The sequence below is a fragment of the Artibeus jamaicensis genome, unplaced genomic scaffold, assembly GCF_021234435.1.
Source record: "Artibeus jamaicensis isolate MK-2021 breed Jamaican fruit bat unplaced genomic scaffold, CSHL_Jam_final contig_471, whole genome shotgun sequence".
Lineage (NCBI taxonomy): Eukaryota > Metazoa > Chordata > Mammalia > Chiroptera > Phyllostomidae > Artibeus > Artibeus jamaicensis.
In genome coordinates this window covers 8325493-8343233 of record NW_026521850.1, presented here as the reverse complement: position 1 = coordinate 8343233, position 17741 = coordinate 8325493, and the positions used below count along the sequence as shown (strand labels likewise).

The window sequence follows — 17741 nt, the reverse complement described above, 5'->3', positions numbered from 1 at the left end:
TGTTTGTAATGGTGAAGAACTTAGCTATAAAAAATAGTTTAAAATGGTTTACCAGCAACCTATCCAAGACAAGTACATTCATTAAGAAGGCAATTGAGGGTATTTGGTACTAAGGATCTTTTTATGTATTTGCTAGTATTCATCAGTAAACGAGATACTGTCATCCGCATATTCATTAATCCACACTGACTCCAGATCTTGAGGATGTACACATTACATTTCTAGGTTGTTTTAGAAACAAGGTAAAATGTTTTCTTGAGAGGAAAGGTCAAAAACCTCTCTGACTCATCTGAACCCAAACATCCCAACAGGGAAGGGGAATTTTTAAAAGCCACCTCCCCCAGAGTGGGCTCCTGGCAGAAGCGGTGAGCCAGCCTGCCGGACACCGTTGGAAAGGGCACTCCCGACACCCAGCACCATCGCTACAAGATGGCTCCGCGGCCTCCTCTCTGCCAGATGCTGATGCTTCGGCTTTAAGCACTAACAAAGGTTAGAAACTCAGGTGCGGACCTGCTGGCCGGAACCGAGATTTCAGCAGCACTAGGAATGTGGGTGGTGCCAGGACCTTCCCATCTGTGACCAGAATGACAGGATCAGCTACCTCCTGAGGTTCATTCATGTCAATCTGAGGGAAGTGGACCTTCAGTCTTGTAAACAATGTTTAGACACTTGTACAAAATACTGCAGTTACAGTGATTAAAAACCCACCCAGACTGGTGTGTCAGTGTTCTTTTCACAGAAAAAGTGTCAGCCCGTGGAGCTCCATCCTTGGGTAGTTTCATCTAGGACCATGGTGTCCGAGGGCTGGAGATGGATGGCCGGATGCTGCCCTTGGGAGCTGGCTTGGACCCGAACCAGGACATCTGCGTTTGAAACAGGAAAGGCTCCTGAGATGAAAATCAGGTCTAGGTGCAGAGGGAGCTGAAAGAGCCTGCTCGGGGCCCCTGCACCACCCCCTCACGCCCTCCATACATCCTGACTGCAGCCGTGACCTGTGACCTTCACAGCAGTGAAGACAGCGGCTGTATGACCAGTGTGTGGGTCACTACATTCTAAGTAAAGGGAGAGAAACTGGAGAAGTTGACAAAAGCAAGGGGCTAAAGTTGTAGGTAGTTTTTCTTGAAATTTTTTCTATTATAGAATTTATGCAGGTACTGTTTGAATATTCTCTCTTTTTTTTTTAAAGTCTGGGTGCGGGGCCAGACCTGGAGCTATTGATGAAGTGATACCAATGAAACCACTTTGGAAAACAAGGCCTGTTGGCCAAGTCCGGCACAGACCTGAGCTCAGAGAGCATGTCCTCAGGAAACTGCCCGCAGCAAGCTCATCCAAAAGCACTGTCAAATCTGCTGCGGCAGCGTGGGCTGCCTTCACCTGCCAGCGCTGGGGTCACTAACTACATTTTTGGGAAGCCACACAGTGAACTAGGGAACATACCTTGTACTCCAGGGTTTCTTTGAGCATGTTCTCTTCCTCGTGTGAGAAGTTCAGCAACACCGACACAGCTTTTATAAGATGAAAAGCCTGAAACAAAGGAAGTTTGCTGCCTCGGGTCCAGGTCGGGAGGGTGAGCAAGGGCTAATGGGCAGTGTCCCTGGTTCTGTTCCTGGCGTGTGGTCCCGACCAAGCCACGGCCATGCGCAGGTCTGACTGCAATGCCAGGTTCTCCTTCTCCCTCCATCGTTCACTTCGGGGGACGAGCAAGACGACATGATGCCAAGGACGCCCACAGCAGCTGTCCTGCTCCTCTGAGGGCGCAGGAGTGCCGGTAGATTCGGTTCCCTGGACTCTGGTCACCCCACCTGCTGCTCGGTCAGCAGGTCAGTGCCAACTAGAGAAGTGACTCAGTGTTCACTCCGGTCAAACCAGAACATGGGAGAGGAAGGAAGAAATGGATGTGGGGGAGCTGCCTGGGGCTTCGACAAATGAGCCAGGCCCTGGGGAGCAACTTGGTGCCCAAATGCAATTACCTCAGACTCCCGACAGGACATGAATTTTAAAACCACGTGTTTAAGGTACTCGAAGTTGACCTCTCGGGCATCACTCAGGTCCGTGTGATTTGTGACAGAAGGGGTCAGGTTTGGCATCTCAGGGCCAGGCTTCTCCCGGACTTCAAAAAGCTCATTATCGGGTCTGATTTTCTGAAAGGCCAAAGGAAAGATGTTACATTGAACCACTTAGGACAGGTCAGAAAACCACATGGGAGCTTGATGGGCCCACGCTGTGATCGCCTGCTGGTCCTTGGCCACAAGCTGCACAGGGCGGGCTGGCGAGGGTGGACAGTTTGCGAGGAGGGAAAGAGGTGACCTGGGGCAGTTCAGACATTCCCTTCATCTGTGTTAGGACATGTGTCCTGGGTGGCGAGCCAGGGCAGAGAACCTGCTCACCCTGTGTTTGCACCCAGCCCTCTGCTCAGTGCACACACTACCTTGCTGACTTCTCGGACAACACGCAAGCTCGGAGACGGGGGTGGGGGGGAAGAAGCACATGCCTGAGGTCACACAGCTGCTTTACACAGGCATGTTAAAGCTTGCAAGGCCACTGTCCTACCAGACAACATGTGACATCCCAGAGACCCCTTGCAATCAGTGGGGGGAAAGAGAAGCACTGTCAGGCAGCAAGGGACCCAGGGGAGTGGGAGCCAGGGAGGGCACAGGCAGCCGGGAAAAGAGGGGCACTCACCAGTTCTTTCTGCAGGGTCTTTTTGAGTTCTAGCATCCTCTGCTGCATCTGCTTTATGGTCTGCAACAAAGCCCCCACCCCAGCCAAAAGCCATTCATTAATGCACGTCTCACCATCTTTAAGGTGCAAAGGACAACAGAACAGACAGACCTTCTCCTGGATCCCCATACACCTGTTAGAAGTCCCTGCTCTGTCTCCTGAGAGGCTTGTGCCTCTCACACCTGTATGCCTGCTGTCCCGGCTCTTCCCCGCACGTGGAGCAGCTGTGCACATGCTTGCTCCTTGGGCCAGTCAACGGCCAACAGTCATCACGCGTCCTCTGTGTAGCTCGCCAACGCCCCAGGGAAGCCTGGGTCAGAGGACCAGGAAGTCCCCTGGGGCTCTGTCTCAGGGCTGCTCCCAGTGCTTGCCTCCGCAGTAGCACAGCTAGAAACATCTCTGTACTGTCTGTCTGCCCTTCGGAATTGCATTTATGGGCTAGGAGCTCAAGGAGGATACGCGGGCTCAGCCCAAACAGATGGTTCTCGTCGTCACCACTGCTCTCCCGCAGTGCCCTGGTCTCGGTGCTCATTCGGAACAGTGTAAAAGATCTCCGCACAACCCACCAACACTGGGCTTTATAAGGTTTACTTATTTCTTATAATGAGTTTAATTAGCATTGTGAATCTTAAGCGTAATTTATTAGACATTCTGTTAATCACTACAACGGCTGAACTTTTCCCAATGAAAAAAATTTACTATATAAGCAGCAATACAGGGAAAATTTTTAAATAAAAATTTTCTCCAAAGCCTCACAACTGTGCCATATCAAAATGAGATTTTCCTGTGGATTTCTAGTCCATGTTACTATTCTTGCATCGAGTAAATTCTAAATGAACAGTATTTTTCATTTATCAGAGTTTTCACAGTTTCCTACAGTTTTCCTAATTAAAGCTTTCAACGGGACAGTAGCTCCAGGGGTGCCCCCCCCCACCCCCATCTTACTGTGTGGCTGACTTTCCGTTTTTAAACAAAGCCCTAACACACTTTGTTTTCTCATGAGAGGCGTCCCCGCAATCTGTCTGGAGGGAGCGAGGACTGGGTCAGAGGAGCGGCTGAGCCGGAGGAGCACAGAAGCCCCGGCAGGCCCAGTGAGCCGCCTCCAACCTCCCATTGTATAAAATGCCGACATGTTGCTTCAATGTGTGTTCTTGTGGTTGAACATGAGGCTGGACATCCCTCCAAAAGCATATTTATGTTACTTGATTTTCCAGGTTTTTGGCTCATTCATTCATTCACTCAGCCAACAGATATTGACTGAGTCCCAACTATGTGCCTGACACTGTCCTAGAGGCTGGGGAAAGAGCAATCGACAAACAAAAACTGTCTGCCCTCAGGAGGGCAAGTGTCAAAACCTAATATGCAGCTTATCAATAGGCGTGGAGAAGAAGACCAAGGTTAAGCGGACAGACGATTCTGGCGGTGAGGGCTGACAGGAATGGCTGGGGAGGCCTCACTGACAAAAGTGATACCATAAATAAGAAGTGATGGTAACTGAAGGATGGATTTTCTAGAGAGAAGGCACAGCAAATGCAAAGGCCCTGAGGCAGGAGGATGCTCAGTGTTCCCAGACGGCAAAGCCTGTCAACGTGTCTGAGAGGGGTGCTGGGGACGGCAGAGAGTATGCGGCGGAGGCTGCCAGGGGCCAGACCACACAGAGCTTTACGGGCCGCTGCAGAGACCTCGGCTTCAGAGAGAGACGAATGTCATCAAAGTCATCAGAGGACTAGAGCACAGGAGTCACAGGGAGACCAGTTGAAGCCCAACACCATTCTCTAGGGAAGAGGATGGCAGCAGATGCTGGGAGCATGGAAATGTGCAGTTTGGTTTTCGATGTTTTAGGTTTCAGATGCCAGTTAGACATTTGTGTGGAGACACAGAGCAGATGGACACAGGAGTGTGGTGTCACGGGAGCTGATGGAGCTGAGCCGGGTGCGGGGCCAGCACTGTGCAGTGTGGCGAGGCCACCGAGGGAGGGAGTGCAATTCAGAGAGCAGGTCTGAGGGCACACGGTGTTTGTGCCCTTTTCTGCATCTATTTTGTATTTACGAGAAGAAATGAAATAGGGGTAGGGAGAAGGGAGGGGAGAGAAGGGGGTAAAGAAGGGAGAAGGACGAGAAAAAGAATGAACCCCTTTTCCCTTTGTTAAAGATATAAACACACACACACACACACAATCACACAGTTTGAGGGTAGGATTTCAGGCCAGAGCAATAACTAGAGCCACACATTCCAGTTCACAGGGCACTTTAAAAGCCAGGATCAAATGAGACCCTGCATTTACAGGTGCTGAGGCCCGGTGGGGAGGCTGGACTCACAAACAAGGAATCACTAATTAAGCCTCTACCAAATACTGGACATTTTGCAGGACAGCTATCACACAGTTTCACCTCATCCCCACTCCCCCCGCAAACACTTGAAGGCAGGTTTCATGCTGTCCCTTCACAGCTGCAGAAAGGAAGGACACAGGGAAGGTGAGCCTGCGGGTCCAACACGACCCAGCTGCTGACAGCCAAGGAGGCTGGGGACGCCGAGACTTGCTAGTATTGCTCAAGCACCAACACTCTGGACATGATCTCAGGTGGGTGGCAGGAGTGAGGAGTGGGGCAGTGTGAAGAAAGACAAAAATGCAGGAGGGAAATACAAGAGGAAAACCAGGAAGAAGCCCTTTTAATGAAGGAGGATCCCCCAAGAAGTGCCCAGGGGCATCAGAAAAACTCTCAAAAAGGACCGAGTGGTTTTAGGCACAAGGACGGGGAAAGGAAGGTATATAAACAGCCGAGGGAAAGAGCATCCTTACCTTATTTTTCTCTAGAAGTTGCTGCTCCAAGTCCTGTTTTTCCTTCTGTAGCTGCCCTAGATCCATGCCCCCCACCTCACCATTTGGTATCCCCTCCGCAGGCGGAAGCTGGCACACAGGGTCCTGCATGGCCCTCAAGGCTACCTGTAGGACGATGGCAAGTTGAGAGCCAGGACAGGAGTGGGGCTAAGCCACAGGTCCATGGGAAGGGGATCAGAGCTGTCCCAGAGACGCGCTTCACTATGCCAAAAACCAAACAAACTACGAAGAGCCTGCCCAATGCCTTCCAGATGGGCCCTCAGCTTTCCACGCCTTGCGTCCGCCTGGGCGGAAAGGGCTTTGATGCCTGGACACTGACAGGTGTTGCACATCCCACAGGCTCCTCCTCAAGACTCATAATCTCTGAGTCCGTCAAGCAGCCCCTCCGTAAGAAAACGAGGCAAAAACAAGAGGAGGTGACTTGCCCACTGTCCCTTAGCTCGAGAACCCAGTGTGCTTCCCTGTGTCTTCCCACTGCTGCCTCCTCCTGGCAGAGTGTGGCTTCGCCCTGTGTCTTGCTGCAGTGCACACGGTGGCCACTACTCCGTGGCCTGGGGCTGACGTGGGACTTACGTGAGGGTGAGTCTCACTGACTGACAGCGCCAACCCCGGCTCCTGGCCTGGCAGCCTCAGCCGGTCCTGCCACCCGGCAGCTGCCTCAGACTCCTCTGCCCTTAGGCTTCTCAGGGCCTCCAGCTCGCTCTGCAGCTGGTGTGCTTGCAGCAGGGCCGCCTCGTGACCTAGGCCAGGCAGAGGGCAGGGGTGCACTGTGAGCCCAGGGTCTCCGCACTGCTTCACGACTGGGACACCTCGGGCAGGGGTGCCAGGGGCCAGGGAGAAACAGACAGACTCCTCACCTTTCTTCAGCTGGAAAATCTCTTGCTCTTTCTGCAGAATCTCTGCACTTTTTTCCTGCAGACTCTGCTCCTTCTCATCTACTATGGATGTCAGGTTAGCAGCCTTGGAGAGAAAAATCAACCTGAGAGAAGGGTGGCAGCAGAAACCCCGTCTCCTCCAAAGGAACCCCTACTTTTCCACTCCCCAGAGTCCCCCAGGAATCCCCTCTGAAGTCCACAGCCCAGAACATGCTCCAAGCTAACCTCTGCTCCCAGAATCATGCAAAAATCAACTCTCCTTGTTGGGGGACAGGGTGGGGAGCCTGCGCACAGGCAATCACCCTCACTGCCCCTCTGGCCTGCACTGGGCTGAACAGAAACGTGGCCCTTGTGTTCAGCCTTCCAACAAGCTGTTATAACCGTAACTTCCGGTCCAGAATGCCTGCGACATGCCTGGCATTTGCTGCACATGACGTCATTATGACCTCTCAGAAGGTGTGATTATCTGAGTCTTTTCAAAGGCAACCCTGAAGCTCCATTAAGGACCTACCCAAGGCCTAGAGCCAGCTCACTAGAAGGTCTGGGGCCAATGCTGAGTCTGTCTTCAAAGGCAGGCTCTTCTCTCCTTCCCTGCTGAAAGCTCAGGTGGTCTGTGGCCTACCTCCCAGAATCAGAGCTGAGTATCTACCTGGGTATGGGCTTTCCCCAGATGATGTTTATAATAATAACTGACCATCACAAATCAAAAAGGCCATCCTATGGGGTGAGGGTTTCTTTATACTGTTTTCCTCCCACCTTTTAAGAGACTTCAGGGGAATCACACATTCCCCTGAATGCCAGGATTCCTGAGACCTGTGCCCACCGCCTGCCCTGGACAGATGGGGAGGCAGGTTGGTCCTGCCTGGGAGTGAGGTGGGGGCATCACCCTTCGGCCTACCTGTTGCTGGAACTCTTCCCTCTGCTTCCGCACGTCCTCCAGCACTTGAGCCATTGTCACACTCGCAGTTTCTCTTCGGCTCCACTCTTCCTACGATCCAGAAAACGGGTCGGAGGTTGGCCTGAGAACTCAGCGCACAGTTTCAGCGCTCACTTGTCACAAAGTCAGCAGAGGACGTACCGTCTCGCAGGGCCAGACTAACATCACTCCTGCTTCCCCGGATCCCCCAGCTGCCCTCTCGCTGCAGTGCCTTCAGGATCCCTCTGGAAACTAGGGCACTGCAGGGGCACAGCAGCCAGTGCCTGGGGCAAGGCTGGGGACCTAGCATTTGAAATCCACACAGAACAGAGACTCCTGAGCTCATGTGAATGGTGTGGTGCACTGGAACAATCAGTTACAGAAGAAATAAGCAATTACTGAATTTTAATAGGGCAAAATGTCACAGGCTCACCAAAATGACTCATTTTTATCAGAGAGGAAACTGAGGCTCTTGGGAGGGCAGGTAACTTGCCTGAGGTTCCAAGCCAGCACCTGTCTGAGCTCAGAGCCAAGCCTTGGGCTGGCTGCCTGCACGGCCTTCCCCAGGGCACAGGGACTCTCGCCCGACAAACACGTCAGTCCTCTGCCTTGAGACCGACACCGTGCTCGCCCATCAGCCCCCAGCGAGTAATGTGACTTCTCAAGTGCCCATGTAACCGGTCTGAGATACCTGCTATTTCTGTCTGCCCTGAATCGCCCCCCGGTTTTGGGGTAAGAGCCTCACTGTTGCTGTTCCCTACTCCCACCCTGCAATTCCGCAGGGTTATAGTAGGGCTGCCAATAACAATGCTCCTACTTTGTGGTCACAAGGTCAGCGCATGATAAAGGCCTGGCTAATCATAGTGCCTCATCCCTCTGGCCTAATGGCTTTGCCCAAAGGATGGCTCTGTCACCCAAGATGAACCAATCAGAATCCCTTTGCCTGTCAGAACCCTTTTACTGTGTACAGTGGAGCTGGGGAGAAGCCCTCCTTCCCCTGGGGCTGCTAAGCCGGAATGTTCCCAGCCTGGAGCAGCTGTGGTGCTGTCCTCCCAATCTGTGGGATGCAGGCTGCACCATGGAGAACAGCGAGGACAAGAGTCAGGGGAGAGAGCCTGAGGCCCTGGTTCCAGTCAGACAAGCCCTTCTGGTTCTGTGAGCTACTCACCTCCTAGAAATCTCCACTCCACTATCCGGTAGGAGGGTTAATGGCCAGGGGCATTCTGGCTCCTGCCTTGCAGCTGTCAGAAATGACCTTCTTGACTCCACCTCTACCAGTCAAGGATAACCCCGCGTCTGAACGCAAAAGGCCCATGGTAAGACCCTCAATTACCCCAGACCACTCGCCTCACTGGGGATGCTCAGTTCTCCAGAGAAGGAGCCAGAGGTTTCAGGCTGGGTGAAGCTATGTACCCCTGGCCCCACCTGCCCTGGGGAGGGGGGGAGGGGACAGAAATGCCATGCCACTGCAGGAGCTGCTTTGGGGAAGTGTCGAAGAGATTCTGTGACTGCTGGTGCCTAAGAGGACAGGACAAGGACTGTGAGTGGCAGGTCAGGGCAGCAGGTCCAGGCAGGAAGCAGAGGTTCGGCGCCTCCCCACAGGGAACCGCCTTTGCACTTCCCAGCCATGGTCATGCTCAATCCTCAGGGCGGTCCTCTTGAGGGCAAGGGTTTAAAGGAAGGAAATTGAGTTCCCTCAAGAATCAGCTAGTGAAGGGCGAGGCTGGCCCCCAGAACCTCGGCTGGGTGGCTCTGCAGCCTATGCTGCTACCACAGACACAGGCGCTCCAGGACCATGAGCTCGAGGCTGGGGGGCACGGCTCGGTTTGCCGCGGGGCCCACGGGCTGTCCACCTGCGCAGCCCTCTGCACCTGGGGATGCCTTTCTGAGAGGTTCGGGGAACAGTTCTACTGAAAAAACATGGACAGGAACAGTTCTAAATATGTACGCACCTAAAAAGAATGCTTCAAAATTCCTGAAGCAAAGACTGACAGAACTGAAGGGAGCAAGAGACAAGTGCATGATCACAGTGCCAGATTTGCACACCCCTCTCAGTAACTGATGGAACAAGCAGACAAAAAGAAAAATCAGAAACACACGGAAGATTTGAACAATACTACCAACCAACTTGACCTAAGTAGCATTTCTAGGATGTTCCCCCTGACAGCAGAAGAAATACATTATTTTCAAGTGCACTGAAATGTTTACTAAGGTAAACGTGGGTCTTAAAACAAGTCTAAAGAAGCAGCAGAGGGCTGAGATCACTCAGAGCACTAACGGACCAGAGCCGCACTGAACTAGAAATCCCAGACACTGAGGCAACTCACCAAACACGTGGAAATGAACCGCACCTCTAAACAGCCTGTGGGCACTGGCTCTGAGTTCCTGCCTCTCAGCCCACACCCACCCTTCCACGTTCTGCTCGGGGACGCCGACCTGGGACCCCGCAGACCCCCCTTCTGTCTGCTCACCCAGCTGGCTCCGCGTTGCTCTCTGCAGACAGGTGGAAGCTCAAGGGAGACTGGAAAGCAGGAGGAGGGAGGGAAAGACTTGCTCCCTCCCGTCAGCCTCCTGCTGTGGCCTGCAACGTCTGCAGGGGGCAGCCACTGCCTTCACCGTGGTCTCTCCCACACGTGGGCCTTACTTCTCTCACTGCCCCACCGCCAACACGCGACACAAGTGCCGACCGCACAGTGCCCATGCGAGCTCTGAGGTCAGATCTGTGGGGCCTCTGGTCTTAATTCCTGAACTTAGTAACTTCTTCACTGAGTTATTCATCCTAAGGTTGGGAGCTGCTTCCTTCAGTCGCTCCCTTTGTGGTATCTTTTACCTGCTCTGATGCTGGGTTAAAAATGTTACATTAGGACATAAATTCTCACTCAGACACCTGGGTGCTTCCCTTCTCCTGCCCGGCCCACAGCTGACACAGACTAACAGGGTCAGATTTCTGTTTGTTCTCACAGTGTGTATTTGCAACAATTGTTGCTCTTCATTCTTTCTTACCTCCTTACACCCTCCCGCACTCCCATCTAGAATTTTCCTTCACCCGAGAGGTGCCCTTTAGTATGTCCTTTAGGAGCAATCTGTTGGTGACTACTGCTTTGGTTTTGTTTTATTGGTTTTCTTTCATTCTATTACCATGCTGTGTCCGCACATGCATTTTAAGATTTATCCTGTCTGCATTTCTAAGGGTTCTTACATCTATAGCTGTGACTTGACAGCTTTCATCAACTTGGAACATTCTCAGCCATCATCTCCTTGATAACTGCTCCTGCCTCATTTGTTTCACTCCTTCTGGCCCCCAGTGGCACCTGACAGAACACCTCACAGTCCCCGGTATGTCTTTTATCATGTCCTTTCTGTATTTCATTCTGCTCTTTCCTTCTTTTCACTAATTCTCTCCTTGGTTCTAATCTGCTAATAAACTCATTCACTGTTTTGTTTTTTTAAATTTTTATCTATCTATTTTAGGAGAGAGGGGAAGGAAGGGAGAAAGAGAGGGAGAGAAACATCAATGTGTGATTGCTTCTCCCGCACCCCCTACTGGTGACCTGGCCCACAACCCAGGCATGTGCCCTGACTGGGAATTGAACTGGTGATCCTTTGGTTCACAGGCTGGAACTCAATCCACTGAGCCACACCAGCCAGGGATAATTTGACTCCTTTTCAACACTGCTGTCATTTTTTGCAGTTTCCAAATCTCTGCTGAAATTTTGTTTTGTCTGCTATATCCTTAAACATGTGAGCATAGTAGTATCTGAGCCTCCTAACAGGTTTTCATGCTTCTGTACTTGCGCCCCGAGAGAACTCTTCACACGGAGCCAGAGTCACTGTTTAGAAACACGACTCCTCACACCACTCATCTGCTCAGGACCTCCCGTGTCTTCCCTGCCTCCTGGCTTCCTCCACTGTTTTCCCCAGACCACCAAGCAGCCGCCGCACCACATTTGTGCTGTTCTCAGAACAAACCAATCTTTTTCTGCCTCAGTGTCTTTCTATCTGCTATTTCTTCTGCTTGGAATATTCCTTGACCAACATTCACATTGTAGGCCCCTTCTTGTTATGCAGAGCTTTTGCTCAAATATCACGGAAGCCCACCCTACCCTCCATATTTACAAGCCCTCTCCTCCCTACTCGCTGTCTTCACCCTGCTTTATTTACTTCATAGCATTTATGACTATTTACCACTAGTTTACTGTTTCTAGCTACAAGCCCCACTGGGGGACGAGGAGAGGCAGAACCGTGCCACTTCCCAGCACCTACAACGGTGCCTACAGGTACTCAAAGGTTGGTTGAAAGAATGCATGAAAAAATACCTGAGTCCAAAGTGCAGGCTGCCATACGGCTCTACTGCAGTAACAGCTGCAGGTCTTAGGGGAGACTGCTGCTGACAGCCGACCTGGTGCGGGCCCTCAGCTGTGGGTGCTCTCAGAGCAGACCCTGGCTACAGGACCACAGCATCTCTGCACTGTGACCAAGCTGGGCAGGCACCGCAATGACCCATAACCCACTATAGGATGCACAGGGAGCCTGGAGGCTGAGAAGGGAGTGGCTGAATCTCTCTTTCCTCCGCATTCATGTGTGCCCAGGAAATGATGGGAGTAGCACCTGATTAAAGCACCAGGTTCTCAGAAGGGGAAGGTGACAGTCCAGCAGACTGTGTCCTCATTCATGCACATGGCACTGATGTAAACAAGCAATAAGGGCCCTGCGACCCTTGGCTTTGCTTTATGGACCAGCAGCAGCGGTGCTCTGAAAGCAGCACCTTCGGGCGGCTCCTGATGGTGGCCCTGGGGAGGGCTGTGCCTCTGCGCTGGGGTGAAAAGTCAGACTGGCACCATCTCTAACCATGGCACTCAATGACAACTGAGAAACGACATAATTCTTCCTAGTCCTGGATCAGAGAGGGCTTAACAAGATGACAATGTCTAGCAAATGCCTAACAGAACTACTGAATTTATGCTAGTGCCACAGTTCCACTCCTTCTCCAAGTGAATGGCATGATGCGCTTATGAAATTCTGAATCAGTTAAATACCTTTAGCTTCTTTAATTCAAGTTGGTGGTGTTGCAAAGAATGTTCACATTCATTCTTATTTTCTTTAAGGACTGCATTTTCTTGTTCCAGCTCCCTCTGCAAATTGAGAAAAGTATATATAAAAAGAAAAGCTCTTTACCATATTTCCCCTGGGCCCAGTCCTATCTCTTCGACATTGAACTTTTAAAAAACAACCCCCAAGCCTTTTCTGGGGATATGAGAATGGGGATAGGGAGAACCACTGGACAAACTCCTCACAAGAAGAAATAGGCACTTGATTCTGAAGACTGTGGAACAGGAAGAGGGACCGAAGAAAGTAGAAGCCATTAGGGAAGAAAAATACAAACTTTAGAAAGACAATGGGAAGAAGCTGATGGGACTGGTCAGAAAGAGTCAGGAAGTCTCCATGTAGCCCAAGGAAAAAGAAAAGCCATCTATTTGGGGTTTCTATCAATAAAAGCAGCTTTTTTACATCTAGTCTCCTGAGCAGGTGTCTTGTTGGAAAGAGAAAAACTGCTCCAAAGAGTGCCCCTCGTTCAGAGCGGCTGGCCCCAGTCCTTTCCTCACCACCTGACGTTCTGCGGCCGCCTGCTCGGCTGCCCGAGCCGTCTCCAGGGCAGCGAGCTGGGCCTCCAGCGCGTGGACGTGCTCCCTGCACTGCTGCTGTGCAAGGCCGCTTTCCTGGTTTGCAGTGGCCTACGGGGTAACAGAAGACAATTATTCATGGGGACAATGGGGGCCTCATTCTGCTTCTCAGTGACCCAAAGATGGGTGTACAACACAACAACTCTCCTTCCCGACTGTCTCCAGCCTGGGTGCTACCGCGGTCCCTCTCTGCAGGCTCTGCCTATTACTCCCGGGCCCTGGCCTGCTCAGGAGCTGGTGTCTGGGATTGGTCTTGGTGCTGGGGGTACAGCTCCGGGCACCTGCCCATCCTAAGACACACTCCTCCCTCACCGTACTCAGTGCTGCCCTCTATGGCGGTGGCTTTCCCCTGGGAGGCAGCCTAACCCAGTGATAAAGCTGAATAAGGCTCTTGCCCTGAGAAGAATGCTGGTTCTGCCATTTACTAGCTTGGAGACCATGGCCTAGCGACCAGGTCTTTCTGACCCTGCTTCCTCTAGAGAATGAGGATAACAGTTCATACCTCTTGGGTCTGCTCAAGGACTGAGGAAGAGGTGTGGAGTACTTAGCACAGTGCCTGGGACAGGGTGACCGTGCAATGAGTGCCGCTCTCATTTCTCTAGTTTCCAACTCAAGGCCCCTCCTGGGGCTGGACAACTGATCAAGTGCTTGCCACCTTCTCCCCAGAGCCTGGCCCTATTCTCCACAGCCCTGGCTGTAAGCTGAGGTTTGAGTGCGGGGCGCTTCCACTGTCACAGTCCCAGAACTAGCCTGGGCCCTCCAGCCAGCTGTCGGTGGGAATCAGCTGGTCACTGACCCTCTGGGAAACCCACACAGCCTCTGCCAGGCCCCGACTCCTTCCACCTGCAGCTGCCCAGCTGCCTTCACCCAGCACAACAACTGTATCTAGAGCCAGGTCCAGAGACCATTCCAGGAGTTGGGAGTGAGGTTGAGCATGTGCGAACGTGTAAAGCGACGGCCTCGAGGGCCTGAGACACAGCAGCCACAATAACCACTTACAAGCTCCTGAATCTGAGCCTCCTGAGTGGCAGCGACAGCCCTGCTCTGCATCAGCTTGTCCTCGGAGGCCTGCAGACTCTGCTCTAGTTCCTTCACCTGAGAGGGGGAAACAGAGGCCGGGAGTAAACGCAAATGGCTTTCAAGACCAAATCAGTTTAAGTCTACCACTAGAAAACACCACCATCCTTTCTGTAAAGAATTATTCATTTTTAGAAAGGGGAAGGGAGGAAGTGGGGGAGAGAAACATCAATTGGTTGCCTCTTGCAAGCCCCCAACTGAGGACCCAGCCAGCAACCAGGCATGTGCCCTGACTGGGAATCGAACAGGTGATCTTTCGGTTCACAGGCCGGCACTCAATCCACTGAGCCACACCAGCCAAGGCACTATTATCCTTTTTTTTTTCAAACACTATCATCCTAATGTATTTCCTTTAAATCTATTTTTTTAATATTGTATTTCTTTATTTTTAGAGAGGGAGGAAGGGAGGGAGAAAGAGAGGGAGAGAAACATCAATGTGTGGTTGCCTCTCACATGGCCCCCACTGGGGACCTGGCCCGCAACCCAGGCATGTGCCCTGACTGCGAATCGAATCAACGATCCTTTGGTTCACAGCCCGTGCTCAATCCACCGAGCTACACCAGCCAGGGCTCAATCTATTTTTATGACTTTAAAAAATAACTTTGCCTACAATTCTAGTAAAACTTTGTATTTTCCTTCCTCAATCAAGTTTTCTTCTGTGTTTTCATGTGGTCTTCACACCCGAGACTTTCTCAGAGGCTGTTTCAGAGTTTACGGCTCCACTGCCTCCTGTGCTGGCATGTTCCCATCCAAATAACAATGGCAGTTGATATCTTTATGTGGACTTGTTGGCCTGGTTTGAATCGCTTCCTTAGGACAGATCCCTGGGATGGAACGAGGGCTGCTGCTATGACACACATTTTGGTCACTCATCCCACAAATGTTGACCAAGTCTGACTGTGATGTACCTGGCCCTGCACTCGGACACCAGGCTGGCCCAGTGGGCAGGGTGACCACACACTGTCCAGCCCTTAGCTAGACCTGCCTCTCCGGTGGGGCGTTTTTATCTGACCCAAGCCATCTCTGCCCATTTCTCTGATAAAGTCCCCTGCTTGTGCAATAAGGTCTGCCAGTGGGGGACTTTACTACTGACACCTAAGCACAAGGCAGGTTGGAACTCCGTCGAGGAAAAGGAGGTACCCAGTGAGAAAAGGACGTTTCCAGGTCTCACGGTTCCTCGGATACATTCACATTCCGTGGTTCACTGACAAGCCCACTGAAACTGTGTGAGTGCTTCCACAGAAGGGACCAGTAATGTTAACTGTCCACGACAGTAAGTTTTATCAGTGGTAGAGACAGGACTGAAACCCAGCTTTTTAAACTCCTGGCCGAGGTTCAGAAAACACCTACTCAAGCCCCAGTTAGAGGCAGAACTCCAGAACGATTTCAGATCTTCAAAAGGTTAAGCGCAGGGTTACCATTACGTCCCAGCAAACCCACTCCCAGGTATACACACGACACACATAAGAGAAGCGAAAGTATGAACCCTCACCAGAACCTCGTCCACTGCGCTCCACCGATGCCCCAAGGGCACTACCCGCCAGCACTCAGAGGTGCAAACAACCCAAACGTCCCGGGACAAATGAGCGGGGTAACACAACACGGCACATCCACACAGTGGAACAAGAGCCTCAGCGTGGCTCATTCAGCCTTAAAAAGGAAGGAAACTCTGACACATCCTACAATGTGGACAAACCTGAGGACATTATGGTAAGTGAAAGCCGGACACGAAAGGACAAATATTGTATGATGTCACTATCGTGAGGTCCCTAGATCTGTCAACTCCACATAGAAAGTGAAATAGCAGTCACCAGGGGTGTGGGAGGACAGAATGAGGAGTTATTGTTTATTTTTTTAAGGATTTTATTTATTTTCAGAGAGAGAAGGGAGGGAGAGAAACATCGACGTGTGAGAAACATCAGTTGGCTGCCTCTCACACCGCCGAAGGGGAACCTGGCCCACAACCCAGGCACGTGCCCTGACAGGGAACTGAACCAGTGACCTCTTGGTTCACAGGCCAGTGCTCAACCACTGAGCCACAGCAGCCAGGGCTGGGGAGGTGCTGTTTAATGGGCACAGAGTTTCAGTCAGAGAAGGTGAAAAAGCTCTGAAGATGGGGGACAGTGATGGTGCCCAACAGTGGGGATGTACCCAACACCACTGCACTGTACACCTGGAAATGTGGAAATGGTATTACGTTATGTACATTTTACCACCATAAAAAAGTGGATATTCAGAAATAGAATGGAGTTATAATAAAACAAATAAAGCTGTATGTAGAGAAAAATATACCTTGTAATATATTTATTAGGAAGTAAGATTTTATAAAATGGTCCAAATTGCTATGATCTGAAAGTCTGTGGTCACCTCGCCTCTGCCACAATTCATCTGCTGAGATGCTGACTGGGGCCTCTGGGAGGGGCTTAGGTCCCAGGGGAGAGCCCTCACGAATGGGATTAGAGCTCCCATTAAAGAGGCCCCCCAGAGAGACTGTCCTTCCCACCACTTCCCACTCCTTAAGCCAGTGAGAAATGAAAAGACTGGAAAACCCCCGGACGTGGACACGGGAACCCCTGAGCATGCTGGGGGTCGTGCCGGGTGCAGCCCAGCTGGGAACATCCTTTCCTACTGAGTCACATTTGGTCACATGCATTCTCTCTCCTCCTTAAGGTGACAGGGATAAGGGTGTTCACAGCAGTGTAATCTGTGGTGACAGCCGGAAGGCAATCTGTCCTTCTATCACCTAGAAGATAACCACAAAGTAGAGCAGGTACCTACAGTGAAGTAGACACAGAAGATGGGGCTGTTGAAAGCAAGAGAGAAAACATGTATGGCTGTATTATTCACATAAATCTGTACACGTGCACACCAAACAATGCCACGCATTTTAGGGTAACCCAACTAACCATGTCAGAATGGTTTCTCATGGGATGAAGAGAAATGGGGATAAAAGGAAATAACAAACAAGAAGAAAACTCTGTGTGGAACGATGATGATAATGTGTCAAGAATGAAGAAAATGCCACATAAGTAAGATCCAAGAACGGCCCCTTCAAAAGAAAACCTCTGACCCAAGGGGATTCTCAGCCACAGCCAAGCCATCCAACCAGGCCACCACCCAGACGCTGCGATCACTGGGAGTGAAGTCAGTACCCGCATTTCCAGGATGTCAACAGCCTTGGCCTGGCTGCTTCTGGCTACCGAGAGCTGCCGTCTAGTATCTTCCAAATTCTGCTCGGCAACTGTTTTCTGTAAGTGCAAAGAAGAGTAAAAGATAAAAATTCACACATCATAAAGTGTACATAGATAAATTCGACACCATCCTTTGCCCTTGAGGCTGGGGCAAAAGAGTAACAAACAAATCATACAACAGAATGCAGTCTATTCAAGGAGGAGCACGGAGCAGGAGAGCTCGGGGCCTCAGGGAGGTGGGGGCTTCCTCATGCACAGGTAGAGGGGCGGGGTGAGGGTGGCGCACCCACAGAGGGATGACCACTGAAGGTGTGAAACTGCCCGGGACATCTGGGACCTACAACTTGCCAAAAGATAAGAGTGATGGTGCGTTCCGGTCAGGAAACCAGACTGGAAGGCGAGGCAAAGGGCCAGATCATAGAAGCTTTCTATGCTGCAGAA

At 51.4% G+C, this 17741-nt stretch overlaps 1 protein-coding gene across 3 annotated transcripts in view; it reads right to left on the bottom strand.

The window, feature by feature from the left end:
- Positions 1-708: 708 nt before the first annotated feature.
- The window catches only part of GOLGA1 (golgin A1), a 39663-nt gene continuing 22630 nt past the window's right edge, over positions 709-17741 (bottom strand). For all 3 annotated transcript variants that reach the window (XM_037162020.2, XM_037162078.2, XM_037162156.2), the window contains exons 11-22: positions 17262-17357; positions 14032-14127; positions 12955-13083; positions 12388-12483; positions 7334-7423; positions 6418-6520; positions 6134-6300; positions 5522-5665; positions 2683-2742; positions 1971-2141; positions 1438-1524; positions 709-863 (exon numbers count right to left, since the gene is read on the bottom strand). In XM_037162020.2, the coding sequence (XP_037017915.2) occupies positions 783-863; positions 1438-1524; positions 1971-2141; positions 2683-2742; positions 5522-5665; positions 6134-6300; positions 6418-6520; positions 7334-7423; positions 12388-12483; positions 12955-13083; positions 14032-14127; positions 17262-17357 (1320 nt within the window). In that variant the 3' untranslated portion in view covers positions 709-782. The remainder of the gene's footprint in view (positions 864-1437; positions 1525-1970; positions 2142-2682; positions 2743-5521; positions 5666-6133; positions 6301-6417; positions 6521-7333; positions 7424-12387; positions 12484-12954; positions 13084-14031; positions 14128-17261; positions 17358-17741) is intronic.